Source organism: Rhopalosiphum padi, chromosome 4, assembly GCF_020882245.1.
Source record: "Rhopalosiphum padi isolate XX-2018 chromosome 4, ASM2088224v1, whole genome shotgun sequence".
NCBI lineage: Eukaryota > Metazoa > Arthropoda > Insecta > Hemiptera > Aphididae > Rhopalosiphum > Rhopalosiphum padi.
The window spans coordinates 1847873-1866053 of NC_083600.1; the positions used below are offsets into that span (position 1 = coordinate 1847873).

The 18181-nt window shown below is 27.0% G+C and overlaps 1 protein-coding gene across 1 annotated transcript in view; it reads left to right on the forward strand.

The window, feature by feature from the left end:
- Positions 1-2509: 2509 nt before the first annotated feature.
- LOC132929017 (locomotion-related protein Hikaru genki) overlaps positions 2510-18181 on the forward strand; it is a 120234-nt gene continuing 104562 nt past the window's right edge. The window contains exon 1 of the mRNA XM_060994040.1: positions 2510-2965. Within this exon, the coding sequence (XP_060850023.1) occupies positions 2869-2965 (97 nt within the window). The 5' untranslated portion in view covers positions 2510-2868. The remainder of the gene's footprint in view (positions 2966-18181) is intronic.

Below are 18181 nucleotides of genomic sequence, written 5' to 3' on the forward strand. Positions count from 1 at the left end.
TGATACGATAGGTTGAACTAATTTTTCCCAAAATAAATTATATAATATCTTATATTAATTATAATATGTCATGTTAAAATGTTTCCCTATAAATAATATTATTGATATACTATAACAAAATAAATAAATGTGTTATTTTTCATTTAGATATCAATTTTTTTTTCAAAATTTGAAGTTAAGTGTTAGATTTAATTTTCAAACCTTAGATATTAATATTATTAATTTTAACTTAAAAATAATGTGCACATTTTTGCGAAGGTATTTACTAAGTTTGTCTAAATTACAACATTAAACCCTCAAATAAAATTACTACAGATTCACGTTAATTTTATTTTAATTCTAGTAATAACAATAAACTTAAGAAGAAATCTCTAAGTTTTCAATTTGATTTACATAGCATGCAATTTTCTTAACAAAATTTAATAATAAAAAAATCTTAGTAGGTAATGCGACATTGAAACATTAAAATGTTTAAAAACTTCTCAAAGTCTAGTTTTAGGTTGCTAATAATTACTGTGCTTATTTAATAAAGATAGCTGTCTAATCTAATTTTCTTAGATGCGTGATTTAATTTGTGTAACAAAGTGATAGAAGTTTGTAAAACGAAGAAACGAGCATTCTGTTAAAAATTATAAAAATTGTAGTAATTTTGAAAGTGATTCTTGTGTTCGTTATCACTTTCGATTATCATACTAATCGTGAATAGTTTACTATGTGATTTATATTAAAAAAAAATTTTACATTATATTATTATTAATTATTATGCAATGTGATATATTTAACATAAATTAGAAATATAATATTAACTTTTACTATCCGTATCTAAGTTACTTTAATAAACTGTTTAAGATTACCAACACATGAAATGATATATATAAAAAAATGGCATGTTTCGTGTTTAGATATAAAAAATAGAATTTTTAATTTGCAGTCACAGACTTCTATACTAAATATATCTATATAGAAATCTATGCTTGCAGTGCGTGCTTTAAATGGTTGAAAATCGTCAACATGCAACACGATAATCGATGAAATGGAGACATAGAAATTTAAACAATATTTTAACTCACAAATATTACATTATTATCCACTTTTATAGCACAGCGGTAATCTTTAAAATCATGAAAATTAGAGATATCTAATCTTCATGCTTTAAACATGTAATTGTAATACGAAAAAATCACGATAGTGTTAAGTCTTAAGTGTGCTCTTACGGTGGTGATAAGAAGAGTTAAAGAAGTACGGGATAATCGATAATGCATGAAAATACATAATCATGAAAAAAAAAAACGATGATCGGTAGAGTCAGTCTGCTGTAAACTGTATTGCTGTAGGTAAAAGCTGTAATTTCATCAAAATTTAAATTTCATATGTCTTTGAAAAAAATTGTACTGATATATATTTGATATTTTTAAATTAATTTAAAAAAAAATTATCAGAAATCCTGTATGACATTTTTAGTTTTAATTATTTAAAACTAAAGAATAATTTTAACGGTTGTCGGTTAATAACAAATGTATTCAAAATTTGAAGCTCGGTTATAAAACATTTTTTTGATTATGTAATTTTGATATTTTTAATTACTGTAGAAACCATTTTATGAAAATAATTGAATTGAATTTTTAAGTCTTATGAATTATGACCAAGACAAAAGTTTTTAATCAAAATTGTTGGAAAAAAAATAAACAATTTTAAACGGCAATAAATGGCTTAAAGAAAAACCAAAATATTTTGGATATATATCATACATAGAAAATGTTAACATAAATTTATATTTGGTAAAAGTTTTATGTATCTATGAATTTTTGAGCAACAAAAAAAACAAAATTGATTTTGTTAAAAACCGGTTTCGTGTAGATACTTTTATTTTTTCGTAATGCTTATACCCTCAATTATTTTGTAAATTATAGAATAATTTAAGTAGTTTGAAGACATTTTGAACGACGACATTTCAATGAAGGAGTGGGTATAATATTTACCAGGACGGATGATATGTTTAGCAACAATATTATAGCTAGGGTGTAATCGATGTATGATGAGTATTAACTTTCAACGTAAGAGATGAGGGGAAATCTTAGTTGATAACAACCTTTGATAACAAAAGGTTAGGTTCGGATATGATGTTTCAGGTATAACATGTGCTGCATAATATTGAAAATATATTTTATATCTATTTTTATTGTAATTTATTTATAGAGATATACCATATACCTAATATGTGTTAATAATAATAATGTACCGATGGAGTTTGGTCGAGGAAATCTGTATAAGCAGCGTTGCTAATCAGCGAAAAGCTAAAAACACGAAGTTTCCGAAATAACAATTCGCTAAACCCTTCGACTAAATTATTATCAGCGGCATCGACGGCAGCAGTGACTCCTGTGATCGGCCTCGGGGTATGCTGGCAAGAGGGTGAGAGCTGCTAGCGCGCGCGGACGTAAGCGAGACTCACGCCAACGTGCGTGTGTGTGCGCAAGCGCATGCCGGGAAATCCGTTTTCTCGTCCACGGTCGGGAAATCAACGTGCCAGTTCTCCGATGACTCCGGTGCCGTCCGCACATGCCCGGAACGCCGATTCGTACCGCCGAAAGACGTCCAGTCATACGTCCGTTACACCGTCGCTGCCGCCACCGAAGATACGCGTGTAGAGTATTGCCGTGAGACCGTTGCCGTCGATCCTCGTGAATCGGACGAGGGACACGTCGTTCGGCACACGGCATTGACGGGCCCGCACCGGCAGTGTCGTCATGGAGGTAGTACAACCGTCATAGCCGCGACACACGTGTCTGCACACTCGTCTTCCGGTCGTCTGCTCGCCTCCACAGCCCATCCTAAATCGACAACCCGGTCCACGGTGACCCTAACCCCATGGCTTGTCAGTACGCAATGTTTGCCGCCGTCATAGCAGTCGTGGTAGCGACTTGCGTCACGGCGTCAGTCCTAGGACAACCAGATAAACCCACAGGTACGTACCATCAAAAGCGCTTTGTGAATAATATAAACAAAAGAATATTTTTCATATGCAATCACCTGTATGGGCTGTATGGTTCTTAAAATTTTCAAATTCAAATTTTTCACCTATGTTTATATATCTGGAAATTTTCACGATACATAATTGGTTTCGATTCGAGTAAATGTGGTAATAAACACATTAATAACAACATATTTAGTATATTTCTCATTAATTTTTAATAAAGAATATAAAATAAGTTTAATAAACGTATAATTAAGATATACGTTACAACCGTATGCTAGACAGCTTCTACAATCTATATTCAACTATAGTTTACATTAAAACTATACAAAATAGTAAATTACACACGATACAATATAATCAGAAAAATTGTAGGGGTATTTTTTTTAAACTAAAGGAATGTTTATTTAATTTGAAAACTAATACATCAACCCAAAATGTTTGTAACTTTTTTACATCGCAGAATACAGTGTAACTGTATAACATCTTTAATTTTGATATTTTGACTATTGATAATCAATTTTAATAAATGTAATAAAAATGTATTATGTTATATCATGATATTTAAAAAACATTATTTTTATTATCAGCTAAACTTCACAAATTATGAAACTTTCTCGTAAAAGGTGTGAACAGGTATTCAGGATAGTGGTGATACAAATTATTTTATTACATCGAGCAACACATTTTGTTTTTACTTGATTTCTTTTCTTATGCTACTCGTAAGTGGGAGGGGACTAAAAATATAAAATATCTAAAGAAGTCTATTTAAAGCATGTTTTTTTTTCGGTACCTATACCTATCCTCAATCATGAACATTTACAAATTAATTTGCACTTAAAAATTTATAAAACATTTAATTTGAATATCTGCCGTTAAAAATGTTTATTTTTTTTTTTCAAAATTTAAATACAGTGAGTTTCACTTAATGTGATCAGTGATCACCGGTGTATAGAATCAACCGTTTATTGGAATCAAAATTGAAAATCCTAAACCAGATCTTATGTTACTAATGGTAAATTAACCTTTTATTAGAATCACCAAGTACCGAATAATTGAATCATTTTTCAGAACATTCTTATCGTTTTAAAAGTATTTCAAACTTTCACTAAAAAGAAACAAGAATTGTTTTGGAAAAGTTAAAAGGAGCTATTCAAAAATATGGCGATAACGATACTTTTCAGTTGTTTCAAATTGTATAGGTACAATGTACAATGTACATACATTATTATTTATTTAATTTTAAATAATTAGAAAAAATGTATATATTATATTAATTGAACATGGATTTTAATTTCAGGCTAATATGAAAATGAAATTAATAGATTCTCATGTACAATCAAAAATAGATAGTTTCTTTACTTTATTTTAAATGTATTTTATTTATATTTAATTTTAAAAATATATATATAAATATAAACTCATCAATAAAGAAAAATGTTTTATAGAACCAACCAGTTAATAGAATCAAAATGATCTAAACCAATGTGATAACATTAAGTGGACCTCACTGTATTTCTATAAAATGTAAATATTATTTTATAAAAAGTCTCTATTTATAATCATAATTACAATCATAATATACCCTCTCACTGACCAATATTTTTATTTTATTTTACTTTTACCTATCATATTAGTAGTTATGAATCATTATATTTGCTAATAATTTTAAAAACATAATTGAATCATCTAGACACAATCGTCTAGGACAGCGGTTCCCAATTGGTGGTCCGCGTGTTGGTTTTAGGGGGTCCGCGGTTATGTTGTTTTGTAGTAATATTTTTATTTTATTTTAGTGAAATTATTAACTTTGTAGTAATATAAAATTCCGAGTATTTATGGACTATTGAAACTCGATTATCGCGAAAAAAATAGATAAGCAATTTCATAGAAATAAATATCATTATTATCTTCACTATTACACTATTATTACTATAATTCAGAACGTGAAACCATACTGATTATTTTCTTTCCATTAACCAATAAAATATATTTCAAAATTTATTATTTTTATTTTTATAAAATGTTTATAAAATTAAAAATTAAATCATATTGAAAATAAATCGTATAAATTTATTTCTCATTTTCATAATAAAATAAAATTGAAAAGTAAGTATTTACAAAAAAGGGGTCCGCGGATCAATTTAAGTTATAGCTAGGGGTCCGTGGCTTCACACTAATTGGGAACCGCTGGTCTAGGACACCAAGGTATATAACAATGGAAATGTATTGTTATCATTTATCATGAATTCATAAGACCATACAACTACAATAATTGCTGCCTACCCCAATTTAAATATTAAACCATAACTAAAAAGTATTATCACTTTACTGATTCACAGTATTACGATTTCATAATATAACATACGTGATACCTCGTTTTCGATCTGACTATACTGAAATAGTTGTATATACTCATTATTATTCAACCAATCGCACAATTGTGAATATTTTGTTTTTTTAATTTAAATTTTACCCATCAATCAATTATTAATTAAAATATTATTGATAATAATTTTGAATGATACTGCAATGCAATGCAATGCAAAAAAATAATAATTTTTTTCCAGTAATTAGCGCTAAGTAAAATTAACATTGCTAAATTTTAGTATACGTAATAAATCAAAATGTCTTAGTTTTTTTATAAACGCCATTAAAGATCTTGTTATTGAACATTTATTATAGGTTTTTATTTTCTACACATAAGATAAAAATAATAATTTTTCATTTAATTGACTATTTTATTAATTTCAATGCTGTACGATTAGATATTAATGATATATATTATAATATAATACGCAACAGTACAACATCCGTAATCGTAATTCAATAGTTGTAAACTTTAAAAATATTATATTCCGATAACTTAATTTGTTTGTTATTATTACACGAGGATTTGATGTTAGCATTAAACATAAATTCATTTTGATTCAGTTGGAATTTATATCATACAATTAACACCAACAGATATCATTTATTTTATACTATTATACTATAGCCATTAAATAAAAAAACAATACATCGTTTTGATAGGTGGTGTAGTCATTTTATTTTAGTAAATTTGTACAGCATAAATTCAAACTTTAGCAAGTTATTGCTCTACGTGCATATGGTTTGTAATTTCTTTTGAAATGTATAACATGTAAGCAGCTTCAAAATATATAAATTGCTTTTAAGTTTTAATATTTTGCGTAATATACACTCAACAAACAACTTTGAAAATGTTTAGACAATATTTTTTCTTATTATTTTCATATTTTTATAACAAAATAATGTACACACATTATAACAATATTATGTATTTGTAATGCACCTACTATAAAAAGCTAATATATAGGTAATATTATTATAATACATACAAAACTATTAGCTTGGGAATACAATTGGTATATTTTTAAGTAAATTAAAAGAAAAAAATCAGCAACAATATGTTATTATTTGCTAGGCAATAATATAATATAATAACATACTTTTGTAAAATGTAAAATTATTACATATTTTATACCATATTTAAATTTTAACTATTCTAATAAAATACAATTTCATATGTATAACTATGATAACAGGAAGAATTGATAGGATATATTAATATGTAAATATTTATACTTCATCGTTTAGTATGTTATGTACACTATGCACTATTAAAGCAGTAGCATTAAAAAAAAGTTTTGAAAAATATTGTATTAGCAAAAAAAAAAAATAGGTCAAGGAATTACTGTAATTTTAATTTAGTATTATAAGCATAAACAAAGTAAGTTGAATTTTGTTTATGCTTAAAATAAAATTTTTGATTGAATATTCGTATGTTTTCTTTTAATTTGTTAATTCAAATGTTATATATAATACTATTTAGTTGCAGTTATCTTAATCCAGTCACTATGTATATGATTGGTGGATCTAATTAAATTTATTGGAAGACAAAGTACGTTGGAACTAGTAAAATGTTGTTAATTTATAATATTTAATTACTTATTAATCAGATATTTTATTTATAACCTATGATATAATATAATATTAATATTCGGCTTGGGTGCATTAAAACGCGAATTTTTAATTATTGCACAAATAATAATATAATAAAAAGCCTTGCACTAACACGTTGATCGGTTATACTTTATCAAAATAATTAAATTTCGTATTGACAATAGAAGATTTAGTTGATATATAGTAAATATGCATCCTAATTTAAAGACTTAACTTATTCTCGACAGTATTTGGAGCACTATTGTAACTTGTCGAATTCACATTCTACTTGATTAAACTGTTGTTGGCTACAATAATAACGTTGCTGATCCAGTATTCGTTATTTTAATATCTTTGTATGTATAAAAGATTAGGTTGTTTTTATGTTCTGATTTTCAGACAAGCAATTAAATAATTTATTTTAATTTTGTATTTTTAAAAGTTGACTAAAATACCCGCTTTAGTATTGCCATGTGTTGTGTTTTAAATTTTTTATTAAGTAGGGGCACACATTGATTTTAATGTTGCACTTTCATGACAAAACTTTTATATAATTTTACGTTTGTTTTTTTTTGCAGAGTTGTAAATAAATTGCCACTAAGGTGTTGGGGACTATTTTATATAGGTTTTACTTGAGTTTTTTAAACTTATATATGATACTATTATACCTGATACGTAAATACAATACATTTTAGGTTATTGTAAAAACGTATGAAATTGATTTTATTCCTTCAAGAAATCAGTTAATAATATAGTGACTGATATGCATCATTCTTTTAAGATCCAACCAGTGCATAAACCTCCGAAAATAGGGTTTTTCCAGACTAAGGTGATATGGAGGATAGTTAAAAAATTTTCTCGCTAGAATGCCATCAAATTGAATATAACTATATTTTACTTTGTAAACTCGCATATAATGACGCAAAAACATGCAAAATTTTCGAAAAATGGAAATTTTTTTTATACGAAATTTAACTGCATATATTATGATGTACCTACATAACCTACGTAGCTCTAAATTTTTGAATTACTAATTACCGATGATGTAAAAAAATTATAATCATAAAACGTTTCCCTCGCTCTTTTAAAAGGCTTATTATTAGGATTTTCCGTCTAATCATATTCTAGTATCATAAATTGTCTAGATTATAACTCTAGGCGATCTGTTTTGACGCATATATTGATCATTTTCTACCTTTATTCTCAATGATCTCTTCACAATTTCTTTTATTATCGATTATACCTGATCTTAATATCGTCCTATTACTTAAAATTATATAATTTATTATTTACTATACAACCAAAATTGAAATTTTACTTGTTTATACTTGTGAAATTTCATTATTCATAATTTTTTACGCAAATAAAAGTGTCGCAAATCGTAGAAATATATTAATATATAAACAAAATAAACAAATGATCGGCATGATCAATATAAAATATTTTTATTTATTGATTACTCGTTTATTTATTGTGTAAAATTATATGGATGCCGTACGGCGCAGTGGCCGTTTCGATTTATAAAACCTCATTATGGAATCAAAAAATAGACGCGCTTGAAAATCCTTTGTTAGAATATTATTTTTCAGAAAAATTCAGTGACGTTCAAAATGCGCTTGGTTCAGCTGAAATTAGCCCGGTGGAGGCATAGCAACCGTTTACCGTAATAGCGGCCGTTTTCTCTATGTCCGTCTCCGTCATCGGATTCCCAATCTCACAGTGATTGCGTTTTTCACATCGATGAGAATAATGTTGTATAATCTCAATTTTTAATCAATCGTTTTCACGTCGTCGTTCGCGAGTGCCTATTATATTATTGTGTGTAAACGAGTCTTAATCACCTCCTGTTCAAAGACACGTACAGCTCGTTTCCCGAGGTTTAGGCGCCGGGTGGCACGTCATGGTATGATGCACAAAGTCAATTACATTATTCACAGGTTCATTGCACAAAATACGAATAAACGGTTTCATATACCTCTACTGCCGTTAACTAAATATTAAAATTGTATATTGTATTTACATATTGTTATTATAATACTATGGGGGTAGGTTTTGAAAATCCGATAACACATTTCATTTATTATTGTTTGTCTATACGCCGTTGACACAATTAATGCAAATTTTGCTGTAATGCGCTATTTTTTGTCGGTCACTATAAAACAGTAGTTATGTGTGTCCATGTGGGTAGCAACTAGCGGGTAGTTAATACGTTATTGTTTTCGTAACGAAATACTCGTATTCCCGTATATTAAATGCGTCTACTGAAAACGGCGCGGGATAGAACTATCTAAATAGTAAATACCAACTTACACGCCGATGTATTGAAATTACAAAAACAATAATATGCTGGCTCCGGAATATAAATAATATTTTATTCATAAAAAATATCTGGAATAACAGCTATTGTTGGAAAAAGTTTTAGTTCCTTACTCGGCTTACTCCATATATTGTGCGTTTAGACTCTGCAGGAACACATCCAAAACAATTAATTAATTAAATACAAAAAATTCATTGAAAATAGGTTAAGTATATAATATATTGTATCCAATGAATGATGTTTAATAAAACTGTTTCTTTAACATACGATCATTGTAAATTATATTATGTTATATGATTAGGTAAAATATTTCAGGGTAAGCTTATATTACCTAACCCTCGGTTGCAGTAAACGTTGGATTTAATGTATTTAATGTTATTTATTTACATATGAATTAAAATAGATGGTTAATGAATACACATGTTGCACAATTATTAATTACTTTATAAGTTAGGAGAAATGACTCGTATGTTTTATTCCCCCCCCACAGATATTAATATGGTATTATTTTTACCTAATGACTTAAACATCATACAACGAAAAAGAAATGTGTAGGTAGTTCTTATTTACTGATATCGATTAATTGTTTACCACGTGTTTATATTTATATTTATATTTTTGTTATATTTATGAATTTTAATATAATTTGTACTAGCTATAATTTTTAATGTAATCTTAATACTAAACACTGTATTTTTACATATAGATTGTTTTGTAAATGGATTTTTTCCGTAAATAAAGAATGATAATAATCATAACACCGAATACATTTGATTTGATTTTTTTTTTTAATTATCTATCATAATATGATGTATTTACCAATACAATTATTAATAAATAATAGCATATTATATTATTTGATATTTATATTTTGAAATAACACTACACCTTTATTTGGCTTAAATTTAATACTTATTTTTATTTTTCTCCCCTCCTTAAAATGTTACTAATGGGCGCACACGAATCTGTATAAAAACATTAAAAATCAAATGTATCAGTTTTGTTTGTCATTTGTCTTATAGAAATAAAACCTTAAAAATCATATGATCAGAATTTTTCAAATTATTTACCTTAATAAGTTATTTTTAACAATGCCAAAATGGTATAGGTAAAAACTATTATATAAATATCTAATATATTGTATGCTATGTTCCATTAAAAATGTACAATATAAATATGTTTTATTTTAAGTTTTTAATACCGGTGATGCATTATATTTTTATAAAATGTATTATAATAATTAATAATAATGCCAACAATTTGAAATTCATTTTTGCAATATGATGCCAAAATTACTTAAATTTTCACGGACGTTTTACTTAAACGAAAGTAAAATTAAGTGACTCTCTAATAATTAACATAAAAGTGCTTCTTTATCTTAGCCATCAAGAACTCGTGTGTAATCCTGGTGTGACCCGAGCTTAATCTATTTAGTAGGTGCCATTTCATTTCTAATTTATTCTTTTCGTTTTATGTTGGAGTCTCGCCATTTATTAGTTTTCTTTATAATCACATTTTAATTTGATATTTTTTTTTGTTTTAACTATTTTTCTGTTTAGCATTAATGATTTCATTAGTGTAGTTTTTTGCATCTTCATAAGAATTTGTTCAATAAATGTACAAGTGTTATTTGAAAAAACTAAGAATTGTTCATTTTGTCTTTTATTACAATAGTTTAGTTATAATTAATAATTTTTAAAGTTTTTTTTATTAAAGTTTGATATATCTCGAATCGTCTTCCTAGATTATAACCTGTGTATTATATCTTTAAAGTTAGCTATTAGTCTAGCTGAAAATATAGAATAATAGTTATGTGAATGTTTGTAAAAAATTAACAAAATTAAGCTGATGGTTAATTTGAAGCCACTTATAAAAATAACAGATTCACATTTTTTTTTCGGTTGTAATATTTATATTTTATACTAGAGTTCAAGATTGTGCTAAAAGTACTAAATATATTTAATTATGACTTATTTAACTTCCCAAATTTAGTTATGTGTTTTATTTTTTATTTTATTTAGGTGTTAGACCATTATGCATATGGTATGATTATTTTAATTTAAATATTAAGTACCTACTCGTATAGTCGTACACTTATATATACCTACTTGAATATAATTATGTAAATAAAAATAACTATTTTTATTATTATTTAGATTATCCAATCAGTATTTCATTATAGCATATTGTGATTTACTACCTATTTACTTTTCTAAATGACAGTATTTTATGTTTTGTTGTAAAATGATTGTATTCTTTAATTAAAAATAAATATCTTTAAGAAAATAAATTTAATTAGTTTTTAAATCAAGAGCCATGTGATGTATGGAAAGTTAAAATAATATGAATTTTGAATTATATCAAATGTAAAAAACAAAGAGAATTTGTACTAATGTTCCTTATTCTAAATTAAGTATTAAATTCGCAGCTTTAATAATATTGTATGATACAATTTAACTTATAAATATAATTAGGAACAGTTTGTTACAGTAGGTGCATTAGCCATCTATAATACATCCATCAAATTATATATTAAAATTAGTACTTTATACCTTCTAGAGTATGTTTGCTCTTAATAATAAATCAAGAGTTGATCGGATGTTGTATGAGTTTGGGTTGAGAGATTCTAGCATATTATGACATTCAATACTCGATTTTCTTTTTTTTTTCATACGTCTTGTATTTAGTGTGAATGTATTTCAGTGAATGAAATTCCGGAGTTGGAAAAAAAGATTCTTTTATTATTTACCAATATACAATTTAATATATTTTTATAATTTAATTTTAATTTTTAAACACACTTAAATATTATAATTTGTTAATTTTTTTTATATAAATATAATTCAACTACAGATTTTTATATTTTTGTATAATATATATAGTCTTTATTATTAAAACAAAAAATCTTCACGTAAACAATATTTCCACAAAAAAAAAAAAAACTATTCTATACCTTGTAATATAGTTGAATAAAAGGAAGAAACTTTTCAGTTGGAGAAATACGTTATTTATTACGCTTCGATGAGTCTAGCTGTTATAAGTACAGAACATTGTGTATACATAAAGTTTCCCGATTCTAGTGATTGCGTAGTCTTTCAGGTATGAAAAATCGCAAGTACTTGGAAAAACTTTAAAAAGAAGTGTTAGTCTTCAACAATTTTTATTTTTTTTTTTTAAGAAAGACAAATGTAAAAATCTCTGATTTATAATCAATTTAATATCAATGATTATTAAATTAGTATAATGTAGGTACTATTGATTAATATCCAAATATAGTTCATTTGATAATAGATAGAATATTTGTGGAATTTCAAACATAAATACAATTTATACTATTTTCACATAAATATATATACGTAGGTAATTGCTACATTTTTATATTATTAATTTTAAGTTATAAACGAAAATTAGAATGTGTAAAGAAAAACAATATTAATAGACAATCTAATTTATAAATGTGGTTTTTTTTAACTTATTATTATATTTTATAGCTAAAACTAAAGGATCCATTTTGACATTTAATTTGTACGATTTAAAATATTCCAACAGCGTCAATAATGGTTTTCAAATAATATAAATAAAGACTTTTAATATTGTGATGCCTATGAAAAATAAATCATTAAATATAGATTTTAAAATAAAAAACATCTATGGTTAACTATGGACAAGTTGTACCTACTAAATACTATTGACATTTATGTTTAAGTGCCATAATAGACTAAAGACCTACTAATTTTATAATTATATTTACTACCTATTAAAAACATAATTTACGTTAGCTCTATAATTGTAGTTATATTTGAGTATAAGTGTATAATATTACTATAAATTATTTTATATTTATGATTATAACACAAAAATACATTTAGAATATTATTTCGCAGTCCACATATCTAATATAATATTTGAAAAAACGTTAAAGTATAAATAACAACTGATACACCTTTATTAGATTTCAAACAAATATATTACAATAAATAGGTAGTGTAATTCGGTATTTACAAGTCAAAATTGACAAGTTAATGGGACGTAATAGGTATAATAGCAATATATTAGTATATTACATACAATACATTATGCCATATTATATCATGCCAAATCACTGAACAGATTTTAATTATGTTGTTAGAGAGACTGTTCTCAAAAGTATTAAATAATTGTATCTTGATTCTCGACAGGCAGTCAATTATATAATTATGTAAAGTAATATTCATGGGATAGCACACGTTATATAAAATGTGTACAATAACGCTATCTATAGTCATTATGTGTGAGAATAATATTTGTTGGATAAAAAAAACCATTAGGTTAAAGAGAAAAGTAAATAAACCGTCAACAGACGTAATAAGGGATGGAAAGAAATTGAAAAATGTTCCTTTAAACGGATTTTCCCCGTCATTTTCCCCGTTCCTCTTACTCTTCTACACACATTTTTTTAACGCAGTATCTGAGCAATATAAAAATAGTCTGAAAATGGTTTGTATAATAAATGGTTGGCCGTGTTGAGGTCCGTTCGTGTATTCAAATGAGTTTAATGTACCGCTCTAATTCCTACATCGTTCATCATTGTTGGTTTTGAGCAAGGACTATGGCATTTGCATTTTCTCTCTTTCGACGACCTCACAACCACCACCATACCCCATCACATTTACGCCTTTCCCCACACTCCGTCTCTGTGTGTTCATCGCTACTGAACGATTTATTCTAAACGACAAGCGTTTGTCATATTCACAATGATTTTATGCCATTTTTTTCCGAAATCCCCCGTAAAATCGCTTTGTGATTTCATTCTCTCTGTGGCCACCATCAACCTGTAATAGCGCCGAATCAAAAAAATGTCTTACAATTTTTTTGATGACCATTGTTTTTTTTTTTTTTAAATTTATGCATGATAAAATATTATATTTATTTTTGAATTAATTCGTGAGTTTTTATACTTGTACATATCTCAAGTATAATGCCTTAACAATTAAACTACAATGTATTAATTGAATACCATTCAGAAAATAAATAAAACGATACCACCCTTTAATTAAATGACGGGAAAACATCTTCTCATTACTTGCATGCATTATTCATTGAATTGTGTATTTAAAAATGGGCCAGGAACGTAATATTGTTTGTAAATTATCACTGGTGTTTTGAATATAAGCTTTTGTCCATAATACATATGGACTTATGGCATATATTTGTCTTCCACGATGAAAGTGCATAGTTTTGAATAAATAGTATTTCTGATTTTTCAAATTAAATCATTTTATACAACTCAATAAACAATATCTATTTTTTTTTAACTATATTGCCTATAAGCTTATAGGTACTAAAACATCATATATTGCCCATTTTCGTCTATAGATTGGATCGATTAAATTACTGTAGGCTTATAACCCTTTGTTTTGAAGCCTTTACTCTTAATATATTGTGATCAATTCAATACTTTGAATTTAGTATAGAACCTAAATGATGTTTCAAACTTTTAAAATCTCATCAATAGGAGCATTTGTCGTTGCAAAATATTTAATAAAAACTAATTTGGGTAAACAAATAGTATGATATAATTAGATAATAATCTTTTTTTTACCATTATTTAAATTCGAAAAATATTTGGTAACACTATTACACTATTAAATAACACTCTATTAATACACGGAATTGTTATAGTATTTTTTATATAATGTATGCTTATAATGTAATATGTATATACAATAAACTCTCGTTAATCCGGCTATGCGATGATTCAGTATGTTCAGTAATCCGGCTATATTTTATTTTTACTATTTTTGCGACTACAAGAAAAAGTCTTAAAAGCATAATTTCATACAAAAAAATGATAATTTTTTAGACTTTTCCCATCAAAAGATTAATTCAACATAGTAATAAATTAATATGTACATATCATGTATATGTTAAAATAAACTAAGGTTTATCAATAAGTAAAAATGTGTTTTTATTTGAACCTCCATTAATTCGGCGTTTTCGATAATCCAGCAGTTCTCTGGTCTAATATCTGTCGGATTACTGAGAATCTACTGTATAGTTACTGAATATGTAAACAAAATAATAATCGATAGAGGAATAAAACTAAATAACCATAACAACAATAATAATAATAATAATATACCAAATAACAATAATTTGACTTTTTGGAAAATGAATACACAATATAGTATTGAAAAAAGAGTTTATTACTCATTGTTAAATATTTTAATAATATCTTTTAGACAGGTCTCGTGTACTATATAAGAAAAGATGGACCTCTGGATTAATAAAATGTTACCTTTTGAATAATAATTTGAGGTCCTACCTAGTATAGTCACACAACCACCATTCTATTAATTTTTTTTTTTTTTTTCGTATGGCGTATGTAAGTTCGGGAGTAAGCCCGGCGCCTGATTGGCAGAATTTTTAATGGGGCACCCGTAGGTTTCTGCCATGCCCCGGGGTGGGGGGGATGGCAGCACTTGTTCTCCGGACACCGTGACTTACCCGGAGAAAAATGCCGCCCAGTGGCCGAGGATCGAACCGGATCCAGCTGCTCCGCAGCCGACGAATTAGACCGCTCGGCCACCCCGTCCCCCATTCTATTAATAGGTAGGGCAATATATTATAAGGTATAGTCCTTTCAAATATCTTATCAGGTGAATTAATGGTTTGACGATTTACAGTATGATTTAAAAGACGGTTAGGTATAGCAAGACACTAGAGCTAGGTCGCAATTGTAACACCACGAAAATTCTTAGATGTAATATTCGAAGGTAGCTCATAATGCAACTCGAATAGCTTAAATAGTGTACAATTTTATATTTTATAACTATTGCCAAAAGTTTAATAAACATATATTATCGCATATTTAAATAATCATTAATGTTGATATTTTTATATTTTACCATAAATGACTGCATATTAGCGAGAAATAATATCAAGATTTTATAAGCATAAAGCGTGTATTAAATGTGCGTTATAAATTTGTATTTTATTTAATATTTCAATAAATATAATATAACCAATGATGTAGTTTCGAATTATATTTTACATTCCCTGTTTGCACCTCTATGATTGAATGGTGATAAATATATATTATTTATATTAATTTTATGTACATATATACTGTACACATTATTTTCCCCCATAAACCAGTAAAACGAGTAATGTCCCGTTCATTTAGTATAATGGAATTTGGAAACGCAGCACATAAATCGTTGGCATCCTGGTTGAAAATTGAATATTACCGCTCCCAGTAATTGAAATATATAATATACTACGTATAAAATTGTGTTTAGAATATTTCAATATTGGTTGACGTGCACTGTAGCCGTATCACTAATTTGTAAGCTCTGTAGTGTGTCTATACATATATTATATCCATCATCCTCAGTAGTCGGCATTTGAAGCACGTTTTGAAACTAAATTATATTGACCCGATAAGAAGTAATATTCTATTTCAGAAAACATTTAAGAATTTCACCCGGGTTCCTATAACACTTCAGTTGTTATATTAGTATACTTGTCAGGAAATCTTAAGATTGTTTTATAATACTTTTGTGCGATTGAAATTTAATTACTGTTTGGACCACAATATAAAATTATCGTGGCTATAATGGTGACTTCGCGACAGCTATTTTAAATTCCGTTACCAACGTTAACCGTTATTAGCACCCGAGTAAACTTTATGGTAGAATGGCATATCATAGGTATATTAGATTTTGTTAAATCTGGTATCATAGACAATAAGCTACAAATATATATCTATACTTAATATACTTAGATAACTAATAAAAATATAACTGCTATTATAGTTTATAATTCAACTTATAAACATATACCTAGTTATAAGGAGAAAGAAGAATTCATGTAATTATAATAATCGTTCTAAGTTTAAAGAAAAAAAAATACAATCCAATACAAATTACACGTATGTAGGTAAAGTATGTAGTTGAAGACCAAAATATAGAAAATACTTATCGTTAATTTTATTTAATTAGCTTCATAATATGTTTTTTATAAATAAAAATTTGATTTTATAAGTAAACGAATAAATAATAATAGGAATTATATCAATATATTACAGTATAAAACTTCTCTATAACGAAATCGCTTATAGGACCAACACATTTTTCTACTACAAAGAGTTTTACGCCTTTAAGGGGTCAATTTCACTACTCTATTTGAACTAGGACTATTGACTTTTTCCGTTATAAGGAGGATTTCGTCTTACAAAGGGTCCGTTTTAGAAAGGTTTTACTGTATTTTTCTTATTTATTTATTTTTGTTGTTTTATCAGCTTACGATCCGTAGAAATTATTAAATACTTAGTATTAATTATAGCTTATAATTACAAGTTTATTCATAACATTGTGATCGTACAATGTACATAATCGTTGGTAGGTTCTCTACACTGTTCATTTATACGATTACTGGCTTAAAGTTCAGCATGTCAATGCATTATTATACGTTACATGTACAACACATTGTTTCACTTTCATGATCACATTGTGTAATAAAATGAACTCCGCGTGGTGCGTATCTATAATAATAATAATAATAATAAATAATAATAATATTACCTTCTGGATAAACTGGTAATAATAGTTGTACTTATCGGAGGAAGAGAAAAATGTTTTCCGTGTACCTGCGTCGTAACATAAAAATTTACCGTAATATTATTGGAAACTTTTTTTTTTTTGGTCTTCATTATTATATACCTTCTATCTCACTCTCCCGCTGTCCGACGAAAAACGAGTGGATAAAAATCCCGGGGCACTATGAAATCCATTACAGTGGCAATTCAACAATGACTATACCTACTATATATAAGTATACTATACGTCTATACCTTCCGATACTGTGAAGCCAGATTTCTGCCGTACATTATGAATAGGAATATCCTAGAAAATCCTCATCATCTTTATGAATTTCCAGTTCGCCGT